This window comes from Sapajus apella, unplaced genomic scaffold, assembly GCF_009761245.1.
Source record: "Sapajus apella isolate SASKATOON/1434 unplaced genomic scaffold, GSC_monkey_1.0 scaffold3, whole genome shotgun sequence".
NCBI classification, from domain to species: domain Eukaryota; kingdom Metazoa; phylum Chordata; class Mammalia; order Primates; family Cebidae; genus Sapajus; species Sapajus apella.
The window spans coordinates 26,674,898-26,701,160 of NW_022436943.1; the positions used below are offsets into that span (position 1 = coordinate 26,674,898).

The 26,263-nt window shown below is 41.1% G+C and overlaps 1 protein-coding gene across 7 annotated transcripts in view; it reads right to left on the reverse strand.

The window, feature by feature from the left end:
- The window catches only part of RRM2B (ribonucleotide reductase regulatory TP53 inducible subunit M2B), a 38,865-nt gene extending 13,977 nt beyond the window's left edge, over positions 1-24,888 (reverse strand). Inside the window, exons 1-7 of one of the 7 annotated variants that reach the window (XM_032251336.1) lie at positions 24,881-24,888; positions 24,203-24,311; positions 15,846-16,001; positions 10,190-10,306; positions 9,294-9,427; positions 8,718-8,812; positions 3,155-3,288 (exon numbers count right to left, since the gene is read on the reverse strand). In XM_032251336.1, coding sequence (XP_032107227.1) covers positions 3,155-3,288; positions 8,718-8,812; positions 9,294-9,427; positions 10,190-10,306; positions 15,846-16,001; positions 24,203-24,250 — 684 coding nt within the window. In that variant the 5' untranslated portion in view covers positions 24,251-24,311; positions 24,881-24,888. Of the gene's footprint in view, positions 1-3,154; positions 3,289-8,717; positions 8,813-9,293; positions 9,428-10,189; positions 10,307-15,845; positions 16,002-17,900; positions 18,188-22,299; positions 22,435-23,756; positions 23,774-24,202; positions 24,427-24,718; positions 24,736-24,792; positions 24,810-24,880 lie in introns of those variants that run through there. The other 6 variants (XM_032251324.1, XM_032251347.1, XM_032251331.1 and 3 more) reach the window with 6 other exon arrangements.
- Positions 24,889-26,263: the final 1,375 nt, after the last annotated feature.

The window sequence follows — 26,263 nt, forward strand, 5'->3', positions numbered from 1 at the left end:
AATAAATAAGAAAATGGAAACGGAACAATGATGAATATCACCTGAAGCCATATAAAACAGACAGAATCTTACACATAACTCAACCAAAAATGAAAATAAACTTGTGAAAAATCAGAGTATGGTTATACAAATACAATAAATAGTACAGAATGTTAAGTAACTGAAGAATAGACCAAGGAGAGTCAACCTACAATAATCAGGACTCCAAAACACAAAATAGATAGTATAGAGCTGAATATAAAAAAAAAAGAAAATTTTAAAAATTCAAAATAAAAAAAGAGAGAGGTCAGATAAAAAGATGGAATTCCCAGGCCAGGCGTGTTGGCTCATGTCTGTAGTACAGCACTTTGGGAGGCCGAGGTCAGCAGGTTCCTTGAGCTCAGAAATTCGAGACCAACCTGGGCAATGTGGCAAAATCCCATCTCTACAAAAAATACAAAAATTAGCCGGGCATGGTGGCACATGCCTGTAGTCCAAACTAATCAGGAGACTGAGGCAGGAAGATCACTTGAAACTGGGAAGTCAAGGCTGCAGTGAGCAGAGATCACGCCACTGGACTCTAGCCTGGGTGACAGGGAAACTCTGCTTCAAAAAAAAAAAAAAAAAAAAAAAAGGAAGAAAGAAGAAATTACCATCAAGGCTGAAAGCTGTTAACGTGTTGATTAAAAGTGACAGACAATCTATTACAGAAAGCAATACCAATCAAAATCCCGAGGCGGGGGGAGAGAGAGAGACAGAAAGGGGGGGTGTGGGGGGGAAGGAGAGAATGAATGAGTGTGTGTGTGTGTGTGTAATTTATTTTAAAAGGCTTTAGAGGAGAAAAGAAGGGAAAGTACGCTTGGAAGAGTCCCAAGTGGGCATGGAGGTCAAGTGCCTAAATGGAATTGTTTTTAATTCAAAAGTTAATCTGGAAGGCTGGGCACGGGGGATCATGCCTGTAGTCCTAGCACTTTGGGAGGCCAAGGTGGGCAAATCACTTGGGCCCAGGAGTTCCAGACCAGCCTGAGCAACACAGTGAGACCCTGTGTCTACAAAAAACTTTTTTTTAAAATTAGCCAGATGTGGTGGTTAATTAAACACATGTAGTTCAGCTACTTAGGAGGTTGAGGTGGGAGGACTGCTTGAGCCCAGGAGGTCGAAGCTACAGTGAGACAGGGTTGTCAAATAAATGATTCATTCATTAGAATATTATATATTTAACAAAACTATTATTTTCAAAAGATTCTAATGTCATAGAAAAATGATTGCAGTATTTTGCCAAGTGGAAAAAGAACATCTCAACTCCTAAAAACCTAAATGATTACAATGTTTATGTATCTAAATAGAATATAGAAAAAAGTCTAGAAAGAAAGAGATTTTAACAAAACAGTAAATGTGGTTCTGTGTGTTGAGATTAATTTTTTATTCTCTCAATTCTCTATAATAATCCTATATGACATTTCTAATAAAAGTTATTAGAAATTTAAAGACATGACAAAGCAAAAAGTAATTATATGAAGCTTTTATGGCATTTAAAAAATACTTTCATATACACTATTTTATTGCATTCTAACAAAATGGTTAAATTATATAGTTATAGAAACCAAGGTTCAGAGAAGTTAAGGATTAGCACAGGCAATAAATGTAAACTGAATGGCTAAAATAGCCAAAAACACTAAGAATAGAAAGATAAATAAGACAAGGTACCTGCACTAAGGAACTTAAGGTCTAGCAGAGGAAAGAAATAAGAAGTACAATACAGGCTGTGGACTCTAAGACACAGACAGGTTCAGGTTTCAAATGGATACATAAAGGAAAGAGTGGACACTTTCATCTAATTGATCAGGGAAGTTCTGGGATGTCTCTTCTGAGAATGTAATCCAAAAAAACTTAAAAAAAAAAAAGGTGGTAAGAAACATGGAAAAGGTATAGGAGGCAGAGGGAGACCAGGTTTAGTTGCTGACTGCATGTGGCTGAAAAAGAAAAGAAGCAATCTATAATGACTCCTAGATTTCAAATTAGTTAACTGGAAAGAAGCGTAAAGACACTCAGTGAAACAGGGAAAACAGAAGGAACAACAAATTTTTGGAGAAAGATGTTGAGTTTGATTTCTGAAAGAAAAGGTTTGAGATACCTGGGGGAACTTCAAGGGGAAAATGTCTAACATGTACTAGCATACATTGGTTTGGGACTTAGGAAAGAATATCTGGGACAAAGGGAAAGTTTTGGGAGTTATGAGCATTTAGATGGTAGCTGATTCCATGGGAGTAAATAAGATCAGTCAGGAGGGCATGTACATGCCAGAGTGGGAACCTAGGAGGATACTGATATTAAGAATGACCAGGAGACTGAGGAAAAATGTTAAGAGGCATCAGAGGAAAATGCAGTGTCTTAAAAGCAAGAAGGTGTGACTACCTATTTTAATTACCACAATACGTGTGTCACCACAGCATTTTTCAGGAGAAAGAAAAATAAATGGGAGGGGCACAGTGGTTCATGTCTGTAATCCCTGCACTTTGGGAGGCTGAGGCAGGCAAATCACTTAAGCCCAGTAGTTCAGGACCAGCCTGGGCAACATGGTGAAACCTCATGTCTAAAAAACAAAACAAAAACAAAAACAAAAAAAAAACAAAAATTAGTCCAGGTAGGCCAGGTACAGTGGCTCACACCTGTAATCCCAGCACTTTGGGAGGCCAAGGCAGGCAGATCATGAGGTTAGGAGATTGAGCCCATCCTGGCTAACATGGTGAAACTCCATCTCTACTAAAAATACAAAAATTTAGCCAGGTGTGGTGGCACACATCTGTAGTTCCAGCTACTCATGAGGCTGAGGCAGGAGAATTGCTTGAGCCAAAAGTTGGAGGTTGCAGTGAGCCAAAATCACGCCACTGCACTCCAGCCTGGGCAACCGAGCTAGATAGACTCCGTCTCAAAAAAAAAAAAAATTAGGCCAGTTATAGTGTAGTATGCCGGTAGTCCCAGCAACACAGGAGGCTGAGGGGAGGAGTGCTTGAGCCCAGGGAACTCAAGGTGGCAGTGAGCCATGTACTCTCCGTACTCCAGCCTGGGTGACACAGTGAGATCCTGTCTCAAATAAAAAGAAAGAAAGGAAAGAAAAATAGATGAACATCAAATATGAATGCAAATATAACCAGAAAAACATTCCATTCCTTACTTCATCTCTGCTGATGAGTTCATTGGAAAAAGTGAGTCCTGGCATAAGACCTCTCTTCTTTAGCCAGAATATAGCAGCAAAAGATCCTGAGAAGAAAACTCCTTCTACAGCAGCGAAGGCCACCACTCTTTCCCCTGGGAGACATAAAATCGTTTCAGTTTTTGAAATATCACATACTGCAAACACTGGCACATATATATATATATATATAAACAATAAACACCACAACTGTTTTGCAAAGAAACAAAATACACAAGTTAGTACCACAGCCAAAGATCTCCATAGGAGAATATGTGCCACCTCCACCTACTGGAGCAGAAAGGTATGCCTCCTTCAAATCCTCTGTCAGACAATGAACTTCTATAGGTCTTATTGTCTGGACACAGAATGGCCTTCCATACTCAAAACAAGAGGTGATTTACATGTGCACCACACATGACTGTGAGTGCAGGTACATGCATATGTGTGCAGTATGTATACATATGTGTGTGTATACTGGACTGGAGAATAGATGGTAGACTTTATGACAAATGTCCTCCTCTGAAAGGAGGAGAGGTTGCTTAAGTTTATTATTTTTAGAAACCTATGGTATCTTAGAGACTATCTGTAGACATTTCAAAAACCATTGGCATGCATTTGCAATTAAAAAAAGATAAACCCAAGTGAGGATAATAAATATATCTGTTAGATAAAAAGTCCCCATAACATAAGCAAAAATACTGTTTTCTGCTAAATATAAAAGGGCCAATTTTAAGGGTTCGGCAAGGACTTTGTAGAGGTCCATCTCCTATTAATAAATTGTCTACAGTGGCATCCTATCTGTAACATTACCAGGATGATCAGAGGTCTAACCCAAAAGGTCATTCACAAGGTGCTTATGTCACCACACTGCATATGCTTGAGAAAAGTATTATGTATGTCTAAGGAAAAAGGTTTGGTCTATAAAACTGTGACATAAAGGCAGCTGAGTGCTTGAGTGCATACAACCTTTTTTATAGGTGACATCACAGTTTATATCTCAGTACATGTCACAGGACCAAACACAAAGAAGTCAATAAACGAGTCCTAAACTGACTTAATGGAACCTATGTAAGTACCAGATGACAGAAGACATTAAAATCCATTCTAGGCCAAGCGCACAGTGGCACACATCTGTAATACCAGCACTTTGGTAGGCCGAGGTAGGGGGATCACTTGAATGCAGGAGTTAGAGACCAGCCTGGGCAACATAGCAAAACGCCTTTCTCTACAAAAAATTTAAAAATTAGCTGGGTGTGGTGGTACACACCTGTAGTCACAGCTACCCGGGAGGCTGATGTGGGAGGAATGCTTGAGCTCAGGAGGTCAAGGCTGCAGTGCACTATGATCACACCACTGCACTCCACCTGGCGACAGAGGAGCCCCTATCTCAAAAACTGTCGTTGTTGTCATTGTCATCATCATCACTATTCTTAAGATAGAGATTTGTCATTAATTTAACATAAAACTTACTGTATCTTTTATCTTACTATTAGGATAACTGATAGTTATTGATACATTTTTCATTGGCATTAAGGTAACATCACATGGACAATTATCTGTAAGGGAAGTAGACTATAATTAAATGCAAACACAAATATGTGAATAAAAGAAAAATTGATATTTATATTTTTATTAGAGACAGTCTTACTCTTGTCACCCGGGCTGCAGTGCAGTGGTACACTAATGGTTCAAACAGTCTCAAACTCTTGGGCTCAAACAATGCTCCCACCTCAGCCTCTGACATAGCTGGGACTATAGGCGTGTATCACCATGCCTGACTAATTTTTTTACTTTTTTAGAGCTAAGGTCTCTCTACGTTGCCCTGGCTAGTTTGAACTCCTGGCTCAAGCCATCCTCTCATCTCAGCCTCACAAGAAGCTGGGATTACAGGCGCAAATCACTATGCCTAGTGGAAAATTGGTATTGCAACCATTCTATACATTCATGTGAATACTAAAGAATGAAAATAGTAACATAGTTATAGAAGGCTATTCCTTTTTGGAGATTAAAGGATTATAAATGGTACATTTTACAATTTTTTTGAGAACATAAGTGAAGTAAAAAGAGGCTTCCAGAACATTTTTTCTAAAAACTACAGTGAATGTAAAGGCCTTAAGATTCATTTCAGAGAGGGGAAAGTAGGATATATTTTTAAGATACAGCTGACCTCTATGATGGCAATGTACTAAGATTGTGTGACTAATACTTCTTTGGGCTTGAAATGAAATTTCATTACATATATTAAGATTTAATCTACATATGTTTTAAAGTTATTTAAAGAGATTTTAAAAATTAAACAGGATGGGTCAGGTGCAGTGGCTCACGCCCATAATCCCAGCACTTTGGGAGGCCAAGGTGGGTGGATCATGAGGTCAAGAGTTCAAGATCAGCTTGACCAAGATAGAAAAACTCCATCTCTACTAAAAATACAGAAATTAGCCAGGCATGGTGGAGGAGGCCTACAATGCCAGCTACTCAGGAGGCTAAGGCAGGAGAATCACTTGAACCTGGGAGGTGGAAGTTGCAGTGACCTGAGACTGTACCACTGTACTCAAGTCTGGGGGACAGAGCAAGACTCTGTTTAAAAAAAAAAAAAAAATTAAACAGGATATCTCAATTTAAAAAAAAACTATGCAGATATATAATTAGGAAAATTTTAGCTCTATAGGAATTCAATCTCCTTATAATGTAAACTTTCAGACAAACTAATGATGTTTTAAAAAATATTCTCAGTTTCTTTTTAGCTCAAAATAAAGGCTTGTAAGAGTCTGGATATAAGGAAAAAATAGTTGCTATGCTGGATCTTAGCGCAAAAAGCACTAAGGTCACCAAAAATGTTAGGCAAAACCCTGAGCCAGATGAAAGAGCTGCCCTTGTCAACTTATAGCTACCAACGGTGCAGGTGGCCCAATCAGTTCATAAAACAGCACGTCCTCAGCTGGTTAAAGTAAAGTAGCAGTGTGCAGCAAAACAAGGCGATATGTATTTTCAGGTTATTGTCTTTTAGCTCCACTCCCAAAAAGGAGAGCCACCAATGCACTATTCACTCTTTTCCCTTTCTCTGTTCCACTCTCCACCCATTCAACTCCCCCTCCACAATTTTGGAACATGTTCTTTCCTCTGAGACCCTAAATTAGAACCCCAAATGGGGTTTGCCTTGAGATTAAGCAATACGGATAATCTAGCTGGTATCCTCATGTAGTTACGTGGTGACTGCCAGCCTTCCTTCCCCAGTTTCTCTATTTCTAGGTTGTCTTTCTTGGGTAGTTCATGAAATACATGCTTTCCGTGGGCCTGCTCATCATTTTCCATCACTATCTATCCATACTAATATTTTCAGTGTATATGGAACACTCTGCCTTTTCCCTTCTTTTTTCTCTAAAGCCAGCATTTCCCAAAGTGTTTCTGAAGCTCCTTGTGAGGGAAGCAGCTGAATACAAAATGCAGATGCCTCAGTCCCACCTGGGTCTCCCACATTACCTTTGGCAGGTTACTTAAAGAGTTTTTCCACAAATTCTCCAGTTGAATTTTATATATATTGATAACCAGTGCTTTCCTCCTTCCTCTTTTTAAAGAAAATTTTTTTAGAGTCTGGGTCTTGCTCTGTCACCCAGGCTAGAGCACAGTGGATCACAGCTCACTGCAGCCTCAAACTGCTGGGCTTAAGTGGTCCTCCTCCCTCAGCCTCCCAAGTAACAGGGTCTACAGGTGCACGCCACCACACCTGGCTAGTTTTTAAATTTGTTGTAGAGATTGGGGTCTTGCTTTGTTGCCCAGACTGGTCTTAAACTGCTGGCCTCAAGTGATCATCCTGCCTCAGCCTCCCAAAGCACTGGGGTTACAGGCACGAGCCACTGAGACTGGCTGCTTTTCTCATTCTTGAAATAAACTGAAGGCAAGGAGGCAAACACATCTGTTTCATCCCTGATATACTACATGCTGGCCGATATACAGACTACATCACTGGTTCTTGGGTGTAGTCCAGGAGTCCCTGAGAGATCCACAGACCCAGGAGATCTGTGAGGTCAAAACTATTTTCATAATAGCATTAAGGGATTATTCACGTTTTAATTAACAGTCTCTCATACTTTACAATGGTATTTTCTAGAGGCTACATGACATATCCATAATAATTTGAAAAGCTTAACAAAATATTCCTCCCTTTTCTAACTATAACACATATTTAAATGAGGCATATTATATATATATATATATATACACACACACTGCAACAAATTGAATGCAAAGGCAGATATGGTACTCCAACTGTTTTCTATTAAGTCAGACTTTAAAAGATTTATAGAAATATAAAGGAAGGTGCTACTCTTTTTTTGGAAAATATAGAAACTTATAGAAAAATGTTATCTGTATTAAAATGTAATGGGTTAATTACTGCTATCTTAGAATGTACTAATAAATATTTTAAAATTTTCTCAATGTTAATTGCTAATGCAGAAATATCAATAGCTATAACCTACCCAAATAAAGGCACTCTGGAGCTCTCAATAATTTTTAAGAGCACAAAGGGGCCTGAGACCAAAAATTTTGAGACTTGCTTCCCAACATAACAAATAAAACCAGAAAATAAAGAACACCAATTAAAAATAGATAAGAATGAAATGGGTACTTAGAACTATCCAAAAGATATATAAATATTTTAATTATATTTAGTAAATATTTACTGAGCAACTACTATGTATAAGACATAATACAAGATACTTCCTTAAAAAATGATACAGGATCTCAACTCACCAGAAGGGTGTTTGCATTTAGCTTACCTATGAAAAATAAGACTGTTATTACAAATTGTTTTTTGTCCTGGTTGACCACACTAATCTTTTTGAGAAACTAGATTGTTTCCTGAAAATGTTAAGATTTCATTTGCTTTAAATTCCTAAAATAGGCCAGATGAGGTGGCTCACACCTGTAATCCCAGCACTTTGGGAGGCCAAGGCAGGTGGACCACCTGAGATCAGGAGTTCAAGACCAGCCTGTCCAACATGGCGAAATCCCCATCTCTACTAAAAAATACAAAAACTAGCTGGGCTTGGTGGCAGGCGCTACCAAGCCCAGCTACTTAGGAGACTGAGGCAGGGAGAATTGCTCGAACCTGGGAGACAGCAGTTGCAGTGAGCAAAGATCATGTCACTGCACTCCAGCCTGGGTAGCAGAGTGAGCCTCTGTCTCAAAAAAAAAAAAAAAAAAATCCTGAAATAAACTTAAAAACAGGTATAAACTGTGGATTGCTATAATATTATCTTGTTAGATTCTATGTGACTGACTCCTATTTAACTGTCATTATGTGCTAACATCTTGACTTTTCAACTTGCAACTTATTAAGTAGAATAGATAACAGCTTTATTTTTATGACCAGTTTCTAATTAATCATTAGGAATAATGATTTTGATAAAGGTGCATTTGAGACATTTGTACTCCTTTTCCATGCTGTAACTTTTTGATTAGTACTGGATAGTCACACCACATAAAATACTGTCCTATCACCTGAGGCAAATCTGAACATACATAAATTAGAGCCACATACCAAAAGTAGATTTTCTATCTGCTATCCATCGCAAGGCCCAATCTGCTTTTTTCTTAACATATGGCATGGTTTCAATGGCATTAAATAAAAATTCCCTATAAAAACAAAAGAATGAATAGCAGAGTTATTCACTTGTTTTTCTCAATTGGACTACACTGTAATAGTTCAATCAGAGATAATAATTGTAACTCTATGGTATGTTACCAGATCTGTAGTTTTTCTACATTTTTAATTTTTTATTTACATTTATTTTCTTGCCATAAAACAGAAATAAAATTCAAATTATTGATTTAGATTTGGTCTCACACAAAACCAGCTAAATTTGAATATTCAATTTCTAAACAGAAGATGCTACTGAACAGTTCTTAAAGATAAAATATCTAAAGGTTAACTGGTTCTATAACAAGTTTTTTTTTTTTTTTAAGCCAACACATTATTAAGCAATAGAAAATATTATGCTCAGAAACTTCCATACTTGAATAATCTTTCCTTAACACTGAGTTTTGGAATAAATTCTGCTCTGAACATAACCAAGCAATAAGCAATATTTCATAAATAAAATCCCAACAATAATACCTTTTCTTGGGATCTCTGATGTAAGTGTCTATTAGCAAACTGTACATCTCTGAATGAACATTCTCGATGAGAATTTGAAAGCCATAGAAACAGCGAGCCTCTGGAACCTGCACCTCCTGACTAAAGCGCTCCACCTAAGAAGATAAGGGAAACAGATATATCCACTTCTATAGGCTCTCGTTAAACACTGCAAGTCAGAATCTGGACATCAGCATTATCACTTAAAAACTGCCTGTCATGTAAGGAACAGGTCAGAAAGACCTTGTGGATTATTTTAGGCAGCATCCTAGGCAATACTGCCTATCCATCAATCCTCCATGGTAAATTAAATTCCTAAGCATTAAAAAAATTGACCTGTTAGGTAGAGATACTGCCTATAGAGCCAAATACATTTTAGAACATCTACCAAAAATAATGCTTTGCTTTGTAGAACTGATCTAAAGTCATTTTTTTCCTGACAGTAGAGGGATCTTAAAGCCTCTTCGAGTTCATGATGAAAGTTCTTATCTTTCTTTTTAAGAAGTTATGCCTCCTGATCAACCATAATCAAGTTTTAAAATGGGGAGCCAGAACCCAGTGTTCTATTACAGAGCATAATTATTATAAAGGTTATTAAGGTGCAGGTTCTCTATTAAGCTTACCATCTGAGGGTAAAAATCAAACTCATGTTAATGCATTGTAAGTAGTTTTGACTGGTATGGTATGTTTATGCTTGGTTTCATAATAGTTTGCTGGTCAAAGGATAATCAATTCATCAGAAAAACATTTAAAGAGTTAAGCTTCATCTAGTTCATGTTTTAGACATCTTTTCTCTGGCTCAATTTAATAGTCTTACTGACATTATCACCATTTAACTGCTAACGGAGAACAAAAGTTAAATCAAACAAAAACCTTACCAAATTTTCATTTACAATTCCATCACTGGCTGCAAAAAAGGCTAAAATGTGAGAGATGAAATACTTCTCATCTGCTTTAAGCTTGTTCCAGTGAGGCAGATCCTTTGATAAGTCGACCTGGAATAAAAAGATATTCAAAAATTTTAATTTGGAGTTAAGTTCTTCTCAACGTGTTTGGGAAACTAACTTCCATTGTAAAGTTAAGTAGGAATATGCTACTACCAGTAAACTATGGAAAAAGAAAGATGTCAGCATTGCAAAGAAATAAAACAAAAACATTATGTTAATAATAGTGTATTGTATTCAGAATGTTTGTTAAATGAGTAGATTTTAGCTACTCTTGGTGGGGGAGGGGGAAATAGCTAACTATGTGAGGCAAAGGAAATGTTAATTTGTTACACTATGGTAACCATTTTACTACACATATATATATATCTTATAACATCATGTCCTACACCTTAAACATACACAGTAACACTTACCTTTAAAAAATTATAACAGAATTGAATTTTCTGGCCAATTAAGTTGGCCAGGATGCACTTTAAAAATATTAAAATGAACATAATCTAGTGGCACTGGAGCAAATGAAAGAAGGATTAAAAGAGGTGGAGGGAGAGTAAAAACTAGTCAAGAAGGCACTGAAGTGAATAAACTAATGCTTCTCAACAGTCATTGCTTTAATATTTTATATAATATTTGCTATGGTGTTAGATAGATAATTAGGCACCTATTAACCAACTGTAGCTGCTACTTTACTACCAGGTAATCTACTTTTATATCCAGAAGTAATGCTAGGCAGGTAACAACCTGAGTTTTGTTTCTGTTTTGTTTTGTTTTTTTAAAGAGACAGGGTCTCACTATGTTGCCCAGACTGGTCTCAATCTCCTGGCCTCAAGCAAGCCTCCTACCTTGGCCTGTCAAAGTGTTGGGATTACAGGCTTGAGCCACCAGAAGTGGCCAACAAACTGTTTTTTAAAACAGTTTATAGTGATGGCTTCCATTGGGAATGGAAATATATGTGAAAATGTTCATTAGAATTAGTCCTTGGAATCAAGGGAGATGTACTTTAGAATTTGGTGAAATGTACAATTTAGAATTTGTCTATTTTTTTAAATTTTTGAGATGGGGTTTCACTCTGTCACCCAGTTTGGAGTGCAGTGGCACAATCTCAGCTCACTGTAACCTCTGCCTCCTGGGCTCAAGCAACCCTCCCACCTCAGCCGCCAAAGGAACAAGTAGAACCACAGGCACACAGCACCATGCCTGGCTAATTTTTTGTATTTTTGGTAGTGACAGGGTTTTGTCATGTTGCCTAGGCTGGTTTCAAACTAGTGACCTCAAGTGATCGGCCTGCCTTGGTCTCCCAAAGTGCTGGGAGTACAGGCCTGAGCCACTGCATTCAGCCAAAAATAGTTTTTAAATGTACCTTGTCTTAGTCAGTTCTGGGGGCTATAACAAATTACCATAGGCTGGGTTGCTTAAACAACATCCTTTTTATTATTATTATTATTTTTAACATTTCTGGAAGCTGGAAGCCCAAGATCAGGATGCCAGCATGGTTGGGTTCTTGGTGAAGTCCTCTTCCTGGTTTACAGATGGCCACCTTCTTGCTGTATCCTCACATAGCAGAGACAGAGAGAGAGGTTCTTATCTCTCATGTCTCTTCTTATAAGGCCACTAATCCTATTCATGAGGGCTCCACCCACATGACCTAATTACCTCCCAAGGCCCCCCCCCCCAAATGCCACCAGACAGCATATACAGACATAATGACAGCATATATCATTTTGATAGGGACAGGAGGCAGGGAAATTCTGGGAAGAAGAAGGTGGTCCCCAGCTAGGGCTCCACCCTCAATCCTGGAACTTCGGCCCAAAGTGAGAACATGCATTCCTATTTTCCCATTCGAATGTTGCCTTTTCCAAAACCACCCATGGCCGGCGCTTCTCCCCTACTCTGGGCCCATAAAAACTCCAGGTTCTGCTGGCAGAGAAGAGGAAAGAAGAAGAGGAGAGGCAGCTGGAAGTCAGAGACTATGGTTGAACATCGGAGAGAAGCAACTTAACTTCAGAGGAACAGCTTGACAGCATTGCTTTGGAGAGGAGTCAGCCAGGGATGGTCAAACTCCAGGGGAAGATTATCTTTCCACTCCATTCCCTTTTCAGCTCCCCTTCCCACTGAGAGCCACTTTCATTGGCAAGAAAATCCTCTGTATTCACCACCCTTCAATTTGTTCACATGACCTGATTTTTCCTAGATGCTGAACAAGAGCTTGAATGCCACAGGTGCAGATGCTAAAGGCTGTCACAATGACCCTCTGTCCTTGCAGGTAGAGAGCAAATGCTTCATGTGAAAAGGCAGAGGGCACACTGAGCTGTTAAAACTTAAGCCATCCTTGGACAGGAAAAGCTAAAAGACGGTTGACTATAACACGTTCCTTCTGGGGTTTCAAGGGTTGTGGGTACTCCCCATGGATGCTGCCATGGGGTAGGGCCGGCATGGAGTTTTCCTCCTGCCAGTGCCCAAAAGCACTTGCCCAAGCTCCGGCCCTGCTCACCTGCATGCTCCCTCCCTCAAGGGGTTGAGCACAATGAGTTCAAGTGAGTGGAGTTTGCCTCTGCCAGCACTGAAGCAGCCAGCTAGCTCCAGCGCCCATACTCCAATTTCCGCCCAAGACGGGATCAGAGAAACTATCCTACTTCAATTTGGTCAGAAAAAATATTTTAAATATTTTCCATAATTCACATCGTAAACATTTGAAATATGTAATTGTCCTTGTCTTTTGCCCTTCTTTTATTTACTCTAACAAAGCCTCAATCTTTGACCTCCCCAAAAAAGACTAATGGCCCATTCTTTTAATAATGTGTTATTTTCTAAAACCCTTTTTCCCATTAATTTATTCTTTGTTTGCTAAGCACTTACTGCACATCAGACACTGTGCTAAGCACTGGGGATAAAACAGAGCAGGATAGGGAAATATTTGTCTTCATCTCTTAAAACATGCAACTTAAAAATCAAGTTCTGTTCTATTAAAAGCTCAACTCAGGTTTAACTGAAGGACATCTCTCTTTGTTCTTATATATTATAACCCTCCACTTTTTTTATTTTTATTTTTTGAGACAGTCTCACTCTGTTGCCCAGGATAGAATACAGTGGCATGATCTTGGCTCACTGCAGCCTCCACCACCTAAGCTCAAGCTATTCTCCTGCCTCAACATCCTTAGTAGCTGGGATTACAGGCACCTGCCACCATGCCTGGCTAATTTTTGTATTTTTAGTAGAGACAGGGTTTTACCATGTTGTCCAGGTTGGTCTTGAACTCCTGACATCAAGTGATCTGCCCATCTTGGCATCTAAAGTGCTGGGATTACAGGCGTGAGCCAACATACCCAGCCTCTTATGTATTATATACTTGATATTAAATGTTAATATTGTAATATGCTTCCTCTTAAATATTAAAATTATTTCTTTGAATACTTGGTTTCAAAAGCCTTATAAATTTTATTTATACTACATTGGTCATACTCCCTTCATGCCTAGCTTTTTCTTATTTGAGCAAATTCTCAATTTCATCATTTAAATACTGATTCCAAACTAGACAATTACCATAATTGCCTGAGTGGCTTTAAAGAAAAAAGTCCCAATCCCCAGACTTATTGTCTTTTTATCAGGGTTTCTGTTGATCAGTCATATTTAAGAATTAAGCTCAACCATTTAAGCTGATTAAATGGTAACTTACATAATTTGTTTAAATGAAAAATATGTAAAACTAAAAATGTGTTTGGCTTATCTTCAAAATATGTATTTGAATCTTCCTATGTTACCTACAAAACATGTACCAAATTTCAGTTTTCAAAAACTAATGTTTCTTTGTTATAGGTCATATATTACCTTTACAAAAAGATGCAAGTTAATTTCCAAATTAATCTCAAGAATCCTAAGAATCATAAGTACCTTTTTAACATGATGAATAAAAAAGCCACCTGTGTATTCCACTTGCTCTCTGAACCATATCTAACAAAAAAACTTTCTAAAAACCACAGACAGTTAGGGACAGTCAGGTGTGTCAAGCATTATGACCCAGTATGAAAATATCGGGTGTTTTTGTGTGGTTGGTTTTTTGCTCCATATGTCAACTATAATATAACAAAGATGTTGACAATATAACACTCCAATATAACAAAGATGGGTAAGTGGGTAAAATTAGTATAATAGAAGCCTTGAACATTGGTGCCTTCTGATTTAACCTAGAAAGGTTAAATCTTCTCCCTTTCTGTATATAAAATAATAATTTACATTTATTTAGTGCTTACTAAGTGCCAACTACAATTTTAAACATCTCATTAATCCCCCACAACCCAAATAGCCAAGTACAATTAGCCTAATTTACCGATGAGGATACACAGAGAGATTAAGCAACTGTCCCAGTTCCACAGCTAGTAAGTAGTGGAACAGGATTTGTACCTAGGCAGTCTGACCCCAGAGCCTACATTCTTAGCATGTGTTTACATTTATAGAATTAATTTCTTGAAAAATAGATTCAAATATATCTATCCAAATAGCTACATATATCTATAGAGATACATATACAAACACATACAGATACAGAACGAGAGTGTTCTATACCTGTAGAGAACAAGAGTGCTGTCAAGGTACTACCCATCATATTTAAAGATGAAGAAAGGAACTATTTGTTCAGTTAGACTACAGGGCAATCATTTTCATGACCACTGTCCTTATCGACCAGCAAATATTTTCTAGTTTGCTGTGTTCCGTAAATGATTTCCTAGGTGGAATTAACAAAAAGTATTCTACAGCTGATCTATTAGTGGCAAATCTGTCACATTTGATGTAGCTGAGGACATGGCCAAATTGGGAGCAGCACTGTGAATTCCACCGCCAAGAAGATCAAACTCTTCATGTGGTAGCTACTTTTCTACAATCAGGTAAGTCTCTCAATTGAAAGCAGGGTTGCTGCAGCTTTCACTCATTTTTTGACTATAGCTGCAATTTTTTACTTATTCTGCTGACCTTATAAGACCAGTCAGACTAGCCTTACTTGGCCATACTAAACTAAAAGTATGTTTAAAAACAGAAAATGTTCTAAAATCGGGCCAGATGCAGTGGCTCATGCCTGTAATCCCAGCACTTTGGAAGGCTGAAGTGGGTGGATCACAAGGCCAGGAGATCGAGACCATCATGGCCAACATGGTGAAACCGTGTCTCTACTAAAAACACCAAAAATTAGCAGGGCATGGTGGCACACACCCGTAGTCCCAGCTATTTGGAAGGTGAGGCAGGAGAATCCCTTGAACCCATGAGGCGGAGGTTGCAGTGAGCTGAGATTGTGTTACTGCATTCCAGCCTGGGTGACAGAACGATATTCTGTTTCAAAAGAAAATAAAAGGTTCTAAAATATATTGGAAATAAAAATCTGGCAGAATTAGATGCCATTGTTGCAGCAGAAAACTTGTTTATAGATAGTAATCTAAACTAAAACATTGAGAACGTTGTATTTAGCCTCAGTAATTCCAAAACTTAACTTCTACAACTGATCTTCGGCAATGTGTAAGTTAAAGTTTTTCAATATCCTGTAAAACAAGAAGGGAACACTGCACTATTGGACATGAATGCTCATGAAGGCAATGCCACGTACCTCTTCTGCTGTCCAGAAGGAAGCCTGTGCCTGTTTATACATTTTCCAAATATCGGGATACTGGATTGGGAAGATGACAAACCGGCGAGAACTCTTTCTTAGAAGTGGCTCTTCATTTGACTTTATTTCATTTTCGTTGCTATCTGAAGATGATCTCTTTGAAAAATAAAGCACAAACAGCCATTTTATATAGACATTTCCTCTTTATTCATACCTAAACATTCATCTAGGGAAGTCAGGGAGACAGTATTGTTGGAGAGCCCGCCTGTCTGGGTTGAATCCTTACCGTTGCCTGATAGCTAATACTGTTAGAAGTGTGTGTGAGACCACAGGAAGTTGCTGAACTTCTCTGACCCTCAGTTTCCTCAGCTATAAAATAATTCCTGCCTCATAGGTTGATTCCGATGATTAAAAGTGCTTTAAACAAAACCTGGTATATAATAAGCACTCAAAAATTTATTGTAATTATTGTTAGTTTGAGGATAAGTACAGAGCTAGACCCCATAAATGTCACGATGGGCAAATTTCTAAGTTTGTAAACAAAATGTCCCTTAGAGCCTCTCTGATATAGAATGCTGGAATGAATAAGCTACTGGTATAAACTACTTATGACTTTCTTTCTACTTTTCACAATACTATAATGCTTATCTGAAAACCCATTACCTACAACTTAATCTTTGTTCATTTTAACCTTCCAGTATTCCAATTTGTTACTGGTATCTACATTTTAACATTACTGCAGATGATCTCACTGTGGGCTGTCTCAAAGCTTTGTGAATAAAGTGAGAAACACATACCTATATTCATACTGCTTCAAAACATGACGACACACTAAGAGTAAATGGTGCCACATATATATTTTTTAAATAGTAGGAACATCAGAAGAGGATCAGAACAGATGCACGTGCATGAGAACGAGTATAAACAAAAGCCATACAAATAAGCTAAACATATATGAATCAGGATTAGAACACAAAAATTCTAGACTCCTAACCCAAACTGTCTCCCTCTACTGTGACAGGCCAGTTATGTTCCTTACTCCTGCCCACACCCACTGTCACCTCTCCAAAGCAAGCATTATAGCGGAGGAGGCTAAGGCTTATCAAGAAGAAAGCCCAAAATATAAGCATAAGGCTATGCAAATACAGGGGGGCTTGCATGCTTTATACCTACTACCATCACAGTATGGATTGTCTTGATTTTAACTACTTGTTTAAAGGTGTGGGCCTCCTCAGATACAGCACTTGAGCCCTGGAGAAGAGGAACCAATTTTCGTTTGTTGTGATGTTCCCAAAGCTTAGTACTATATCAAGCCTGTTAGCTAAGTAAATGGGCTGCTAATTTCTCTTCTTCCTGTGCTCAGATTTCGAGGTACCTTTAGAAAATTTAATTTAACAGAGGACCACAATATATCAGTGAGACAACCTAATAACCACTAAAATCGATCACGTTTCCCCCTCTTCACATCACCCCAAAGGCCTGGTTTAGGTTCTAGATATAAATACATAGTTCACTGCAATTTAATTCCCTGTTAATTGTCTATAGTTTCCTGTGCTTCTTGAAAGTAAAAACCATCTTCACCCTTGTAGAATCTCTTGTGCCTAGCACAGCACCTGGCACGTAGGTGGTACTCATTGCGCAAATACCTCAGCAATTTTTTTAAGACTGGGTCTTGCTCTGTCACCCAGGTTAGCGTGCAGTAGTGTGATCATAGATCACTGCAGTCTCAAACTCCTGTGCACAAGCGATCCACCTGTCTCAGCTTCCCAAGTAGCAAGCACTACGTGTGCATGTCACCACTCCTGGCTAATTTTTAAATTTTTTGTAGAGATGGGGGTCATGCTGTGTTGCCCAGGCTGGTCTCAAACTTCCAGCCTTTGCTATTTTTGTTACTGAAATTTGGGATATACTGAAAGTATGAAAGTTGGAACTCCAACCCTTTTGTTATTGAAAATTGGGAAGGACACCACAAGTAGTCACTCTAGCACCAAAAGCCCTGACAATGAATGAAGCTTTTAAATGATAATAAATAATTGATCTGCTGAAGACTAGTACCTTTAAGTTAAAATAGAAGTCACATTTGTATATACCATCTCCTTTTCTATCCTGATAACCTGTAGACTGTTAAGAGGAGAAGCTGGATTAGGAGTGTATTACAAAGGATTTTGCAATGTGAAGAGAAGGAGGTTAACCAACATCAACATTTGAGTTGGACTAGAGATGACATATTATTTCATAGTGCTTAGATACACGCACAAACATGCATTTAAATACAATTGCAGAAAGTTCATGCATCTTGAAACTCTAGGCTCTCCAGGGTACCCTCTGTGGGTACCCTCTGATCTAAGGGCCCGTATTTTAGAAGAAAAAAACAACATGAAAAAAGATATGATGGTGGCCAGGCGTGGTGGCTCACGCTTGTAATGCCAGCACTTTAGGAGGCTGACGCAGGCCGATCACCTGACGTCAGGAGTTCGAGACCAGCCTGGCCAACATGGCGAAAACCCGTCTCTACTAAAAATACAAAAGTTAGCTGGGCATGGTGGTGGGCGCCTGTAATCCCAGCTACTTGGGAGGCTGAGGCAGGAGAATTCCTTGAACCCAGGAGGTGAAGGTTGCAGTGAGCCGAGATGGCGCCAATGCACTTCAGCCTGGGCAACAAGAGCAAAACTCTGTTTGAAAAAAAAAATGATGGTATGTGACATTTTTAAAGAACTAGAAGTAATTTTCTAAGTCTGGACTTCATGGTATGTGGGGAGCAATGGGAGGAGATGAAACCTAAAAGGCAGCAGAGAACAGTTCCCAGTGGTTTTTCCAAATGTGCTCTGAAGAGCTCTGTGATCTCCCTAATGTCATCATGATCACCAGGAGAAAATTTCACTTTTAAATGTTTCCATCCTTTTAAAATAGTAATAAAAATAACTGAAACATGTTTTCTACTGTACGGAAAGGAAATCAGCAAATCACCAATGCATAAACTTGTGTTTCCAGGTTATCTTTCTTTCCTTTTTTTTTTTTAAGATGACCTCAGATGAAAGTTTCTCTGGGTACCTCTGCTTAACTGAAGAAACACCATGAGAGTGAAAAATAAGCAGTTTAAAAAAATAAATAAAAAACTTGTAACCATTTGTATGGATTTTTCAGAATTAAACCAAGCTTTCTTTTTTCCAAAACCAAACAAAATTGAAAAAACAATTTTATAGTGACAATAATACAGTAGAGACCTTATTATTCAAAGTGATCCAAACGGGTAGTTGAAAATTGGCTAACGGTAGGAATCATAAGAAAACAATGTGGCTTAAACACGTAATTTTTTTTTTTTTGAGTCTTTCTCTGTCACCCAGGCTAAAGTGCAGTGGCATAATCTCAGCTCACCGCAACCTCTGCCTCCTGGGTTCAAGTAATTCTCCTGCCTCAGCCTCCCAAGTAGCTGGGATTACAGGAGTATGCCACCACACCCAGTTAACTTTTTTATTTTTCATAGAGATGGGGTTTCACCATGTTGGCCAGGCTGGTCTCAAACCCCCAACCTCAGGTGATTTGCCCACCTCAGCCTCCCAAAGTGCTAAGATTATGGGCATGAGCCACCGCGCCAGCCTAAACACATACATTTATATTTATTTTTACTAATCTTCTGCCATAAGGTCAAAACTTTTTGTTTTTTTAGACTTGGCTGATTGAAGCCCCAAGTGTTTTGAACATTCCACACCATAATGTATCACCTATACTTTCTAGTTTCAATATTTTTCTTTTTTTTTAAGAGACAGGGTTTTGCTCTTTTACCCAGACTGGAGTGCAGTAGTGTGATCATAGCTCACTGCAGCTTCAAACTCCTGGGCTCTAGGTAACTTCCTGCCTCAGCCTCCAGAGTAGCTGTGACGACTGACACATGACACTATACCTAGTTAACTTTTTTTTTTTTTTAATTTTTGTATAGATGGGGTCTCGCTATGTTGCCTAGGCCGGTCTCGAACTCCTGGCCTCAAGCCATCCTCCTGCAGCAGCCTCCCGAAGCACTGGGATTACAGGCACAAGCCACTTTGCCCAGCCTCTAGTGGAAACAGAAATATATCAGTGCCGCTGAATGCAGTGGCTAGCCAGGTGTGGTGGCTCATACCTGTAATCCCAGCACTTTGGAAGGATGAGGTAGGCGGGGATCACTTGAGGTCAGGAGTCTGAGACCAGCCTCCAGCCTGGCCAACATGGTGAAACCCCATCTCTACTAAAAATACAAAAAATTAGCTTGGGGTGGTGGCACATGCTTGTAATTCCAGCTACTTGGGAGGCTGAGGTAGGAGGATTGCTTGAATCCAGGAGGCAGAGGTTGCAATGAACCAAGATCACTGCACTCCAGCCTGGGCAACAGAGCAAGACTCCATCTCAAAAATCAAAATAAAACAAAAATAAATATATGGGTGTATGAGAGAGCAGCCTACTAGCTATAGAAATTCTAAAGCTCATGGGTATCTATATATTTTACAGGGTTAATTGAGCAAAATTGTTTAGTAGTAATCTGATTTTTTTAAAATTTCGGAAGTCAAAGTGGTCTCTGATATAAAACACTTTGGCATCTAACACCTCTAACATGTATGCTATTGGGAGCCACTGAAAGTTTTTAATCAGGCAAATAACATAATCAGATCTGTGTTTTAAGATCACTTTTGTAGAAACATGGCTAGATTAGAACAGAAATTGGAGGCAGACGGAACAATGAAAAGATTATTGTACTACCCATATCTTGCCTGAACTAGAAACACACAAAAAACTGATTTCAGAGATATTCAGAAGTAGAATTAATTATTCTTGCTAAAGAATTTGGATTTGGGACAAGGGGACAAGGAAGAGCTGCCCTTGATGCTCCCAGCTCCAGTAACTTGGGTAATAACAAGAACTAAAAGGCACACAGAAAGTGCTCAGTACCTGGAGAATAAATGAATAAATCAAAAATCTTGCTTCTCACATTAGATGTTTAACAGTTTAATTTAACTCCTCCCACCAACCCAAGCGACAACAAAGTTACACAGTATCCTTACAAAGTCCACTAGGTCATTAAAAAAGATAATGAATTCAGTATCAAAATGTCCAGTGAGCAGTTAAAAATAAAACACTAGGCCAGGTGCAGTGGTTCACGCCTGAAATCCCAGCACTTTGGGAGGCTGAGGCGGGTGGATCATGAGGTCAAGAGACAGAGGCCATCCTGGTCAACATGGTGAAACCCCATCTCTACTAAAAATACAAAAAATTAGCTAGGAGTGGTGGCATGCACCTGTAGTTCCAGCTACTCGGGAGGCTGAGGCAGGAGAATTGCTTGAACCCAGGAGGCAGAGGTTGCGGTGAACCGAGATCGTGCCATTGCACTCCAGCCTGGGTAACAAGAGCGAAACTCCGTGTCAAAATATATATATATATATATATATATACACACACATAAACACTATAGCACAGGAGTGATGGAGCTCCCATTAGTGGTTGCCAAGGGAATGGATGTGATTATTCAGGGAGAACATATAGAACAGCAAGACAACTGAGGATCCAGCCTTAGAGAATGCCGGTATTTAAAGGGCAGATGAAAGAAGAGGAGCCAGCTGTGATTAAAATCAACTGAAATGGATGCAGGACAAGGAAAAGCAAAAGTAGGAATAATGTGATCTGGCTAAAGCAAAGGATCCAGACTCTTAAGACAAAACAAACTAAGAAGTCAGGAATTAATTTTGTGGCCAAAGATTTTCAAACACTGGAGGTCTGGAAGGCTCATACTCCAATTCTCCCCATTTACCCCCAACCCCAGGTGCTGGCATTCATTGCAGGGTACAGTTTGAAAATCTGTACCCCACAGATTTGGGGGTACAGTCATGGAGAGTTTCTGAATGGGAATTAACATGAATAGTGGTGGCATTAGGAAGACTCATCAGAAACCCATGTATAGGATTAATTCGATACATATCTAGATTTTCCTCGCAACTAAGGGACCAATTTCAAAGATGGAAATGAGAATCTGAATTAAGATGTGGCAGTTAGCATGAAAAAAAGCAGCTTCAACAAGACTTTGCCAGCCTGAGGTGACTGCCAGGCTTTTTTGTAGGAATTGAGGCCCTTTGGGGAGTTTTTTGGGGGGCCAGGGTCAGTGACACAGAGGCACTGGTCCAATAAAGGATTAACTTGGCAACAGTAGTTAGGATTAAATGGCAGGTAAGACGGGAGATAGAGAAACAACCAAATTATTGCAGGTGCACAGGTGTAAAGTGATAGAATCTGAAATAAAGTTTAGCAGAAGGCATTCCTTAGTGACATTCTACTGTATTTTCCAGAATGGTACTTCCAGTTTCTGACTGACTCAATTTCTGGTCACCTAGTTGGAAGACATGCCTGGGCATGTCAGGAAAATTTAGGTCAAGATTCCCCAGCAAGCACTTACGATGTCCCAATCTAAACCGGCATCATACATGGCTCTTACCTCTCATTCAGCCCCAATTCCACCACTTCTGTGTCTTTGTCTTTATGTCTCTTCTACTTCTGTAAAATATCTGCATGTTGTCATAGTCATATGCTATTTCTAAGCATCATTTTCATTATTCCATTCTCACAAAATCTGACAAATGGGATGCCGGCCCAGGTGCAAGAACTTGGTTTTAAATTTAGCTCCTCTACTGAATCCTGGGCATGCCATTTAGTGTTTTTTTGGCCTAAACTTTATCTTGAAAATAGACTACAAATTAGATTAGCAATAGTTAACTCTGAGAAACTGACAAAAACCATGGTGCCCGTTCTCAGAAGATTCACATCTGCACATCTAAAATCTACACACCACTTCAGGAGATTTATAAAGCCACTTCTAGCCTTTCTATGGACACTTTAAGACAGTAGGGTTTTGTTTGTTCGTTTTAATATGTATACCAGGATCACGTGAAGTACTTGTTAAAAATGCAGATCTCAAGAGATTTTGATTCACTATGTTTGGGGTGTAGGTCCAGCAATTTACGTTTTTCACAAAATACTCCAAGTGACTTGATGCAGGCCTCCTATTACGCACTCTGGCATCTAGAAAAACAAAGTGCTTAAGGCATCCTAGCATCTCAAGTTAAAAACTTTTGGATCAGCTGCCCACTAAAATTCATTCTGAATCTAAAATTCCGTCTGTCTGGGTCTGTATCACCGAGATACAAGTAATAACTAACACTTAACTTCTAGGTGTTAAGGCTGAATCACTGCTGGTGCCATTAGCACAAACAGCAGTCTCAATTTTCCCCTTTGAGTGGGGAAGTTGATAATAAATGCATTTATTTCAAAACAGGAAGAAAAAGCTTGAGGGATATTTACAGTTTAATTAGTTACTAAATGCTTACAAAAATCAAGCCAAATAAAATAAAAATCCCAAACCTGGAATCTACAACTTTCTGAAGAAATGTAGGGCAAAGCATGACTCTCTTGGGGTGGAAACATTTGTTTCCTCCAAATCTTCACAGTATTAAATCAAAGATAGCACACGCAGAAACCGGTTTCAGTAGTATAAAAAGCACTTCTCTTGTTCACAAACGGCTTAGAAGTACTTCCAAAATGACAGTATTTGAAAATTATACAGCAACAGTTTAAACTACCATACAATCCAACAGTCTAACAAATCCTGGTTTATTTACTTTAGGTACTTTTATCAGCATAAGATCTGTGGAGAGGACGAACAACTTGGGCTTACTAAGCACCTACAACTCTCGTGGCACTTTGCATAAAGCATTTTATTTAATCCTCTGTGAAGTATCACTTCCACTGTATAAAGGAAGAAAGTGACACCCCAAAGATTCAGTTACTTAAGGAGCCGGGCCTGAGCAAAACTGGCCTCCTACTCTGATTTTTTCACTGGGAGGAGGTCATGAGGATTTCGTGTCCCCTTCTGCCCTTCATCTTCACCCCATCCACCTGTGTCAATTTCCACACGCGTTCTCCAACTCCTTGTCACCATCTCAAACGGTATGCATCTCTCCAGCACGGCCGCCAGTCGTCTTTCCTTGCCTCAGTTTCCCTGGCCAGGGCTCCAAAACAGGGAAGGAGGGTGGGAGAGCGTGAAGCGGATAAACGCAGGGGCAAGCCTCGCCCCGGCCTGAGGCCTCCGAGCGTCGTCCTTGGCTGGCTCTGGGGCAGAGCAGCGGAGCGGGACGCAAACCCAAAGTGGGCTCCTTCCTCCGCCCTCCCCAGGCACAGCAGCCTCCCTGTCGCTCGCAACGACGAAGCCAGGCTGCGGCGAAGGCTGGCGGAGAGGCCTGTTCTGACCGCGGCGAATAACATTTCCTACAGCGGTCTGCAACTTGCAGTCTAACGGGCGGGCGTGACTGCGGAGCGGGGGATGAAACGACAGCGATATTTACCTCATCCTGATCCAGCCTGGCCGCTTCCGGCCTTTCCGAGTCGCCCATTGCGCAGACTCTGCCGAGGCTACAGGCGCTGAGGGAACTGAGCTCCGCAGGCCACCTCCAACTACGACAGGACCCAGGTGGCCCGCTTGTCCGCTGGGTCTGCCCACCCCCAGCTCTAGGGACCGGGTCGGCCCCGCCCCGGCCCTGCTTTCTCGCCTGCCCATTGAGGGACTCTCCCTGCGCCGACCCGGCCCCGCCTCCCCCGCCTCGGGACTCCGCCTACCTCAACCAGCCTCGCCTCCCGTCTGCGGCCAAAGGGATTCTCCCCGCCTCGGCCGGCCCCGCCTTCCCTGCCTTGGGGCTCCGCCTACCTCTGCCAGCCCAGCCTCCCCGCCTGAGGCCTAAAGGATTCTCCCCGCCTCGGCTGGCCCCCTGCCTCCCCGCCTGCGACCTAAAGGATTTTCCCCGCCCGCCTCGGGGCTCCGGCTACGTCTGCCAGCCCCACCTCCCCGCCTCGGCTGGTCCTACCTCCCCGCCTGCGACCTAAGGGATTCTCCCCGATTCGGCCGGCCCCCGCTCCCTCGTCTCGGGGCTCCGCCTACCTCATCCAGCCCTACCTCCCCTCCTGCGGCCAAAGGGAATCTCCCTGCCTCGGCGGCCCCGCCTCCCCCGCCTCGAAGCTCCGCCCACCTCGGCCAGCCCCGCTTACCACGCCTACGGCCTAAGGAAATCTCTCTGCCTCCGCCGGTGCCGCCTTACCCTACTGCACCGCCCAGTCACTCGCCCGCTTTTCCACTGCGCGACTCCCACTGCTCTGTACGGCCCCGCCTACTTCAGCTAGCCCCACCTCACCGCATCGGCCCCGCCTCCCGCCTGCCCACTGAGGGATCCCTCAGGCGCCTCCGGGCCCCGCCTCCTGCGCTCGCCCTCTCCAAGCGCCCACCCCTGAGGAGCGCGACCCGGGCCAACTCCGCATCGCCTTCCCGCCGGCGCCGTGAGGGAGTCGGCCCGCGGCCCACGCCCCCGACCCCACCTCGCCTCGGCCTACTCGGGCTCCAGTCCCCTGGTGCGGGAGGCGTCCTGCAGGCCGGCTCCAGATTCCCCAGCTCGCCCTCGTGGTGCCTCAAGAACATGTACTTTGCGTTAGCCCGGCCTGTCCTGAGAGACTGCGGGAGGCGAAGGGAACGCACTGTTCCTGTGAGAAGCGCCGGGACCGGGCAGCCACACCGCCGGACGCTTCGTGAGGGAAAGGGCTGCCTGGTTTCGTGTGTAAGCAACCGAAAAGGGAAAGTGGCGGGCGGTAAAGTGTATGCGCGTGTGAATGCGGGCGAGGGAGAGGGGCACGTTACTAACATCAGGAAAATATTTTGAAACCTCTGTTCAATTGTTTCAACAAACTTTTTAGTGATATTGATTGATACTAATCTTCCTGAGGGCCGGGCACTGTAGAAGGTGAGGGAATTCACCATGTGGAAATGAGCTAGTTGAATCCCCGGGTAGATCCAGCGACTCTCCTCGCAGTGCGGGTGAGGAACCGAGTCAGGCCGTTCAGGTGATCCCGCTCCGAAGTCGTAGCCTCCAGGGTCCCCGGCCATGACAGTCCTCTGCGTCACGTCATGGCAGCCGACAGTGACTACTGGTGGTGGCAATACTTGGGTTCACTTAGTAATGCCCTTCTCGCAGAGGAACTAGCTAAAGAAAACTACCACAGGAAGAGAGAAAATAGTTTAGTCTAACAAAAGAAAAGTGGAAGAGAGATTTGTTGAAGTAGCTTGAAGCTGAAAGACTGACCGGATCTTGTTATGATCCAAACAGCTTGCACCTGTTTTGTGTCTGGCTGGATGGTAAATGGGATCAAGGTCTCACTTGAAGCGTTGAAAATGCTGAAAGCTCTTTCTCAAACCTGCCAATAGAGTGGAGATAGTCTTTGCTTTAAGAAAGACACTCTAGGGGTCTAATGCTGAGTGAAACTTTTTCGTCTGTGAACTTTAATAGGCACATAAATTCTTCGAGGCCATTGAGTCTCGATTTACTAAAGGCCACGTGGCAAATAATCAGATTCATTTAAAGTCA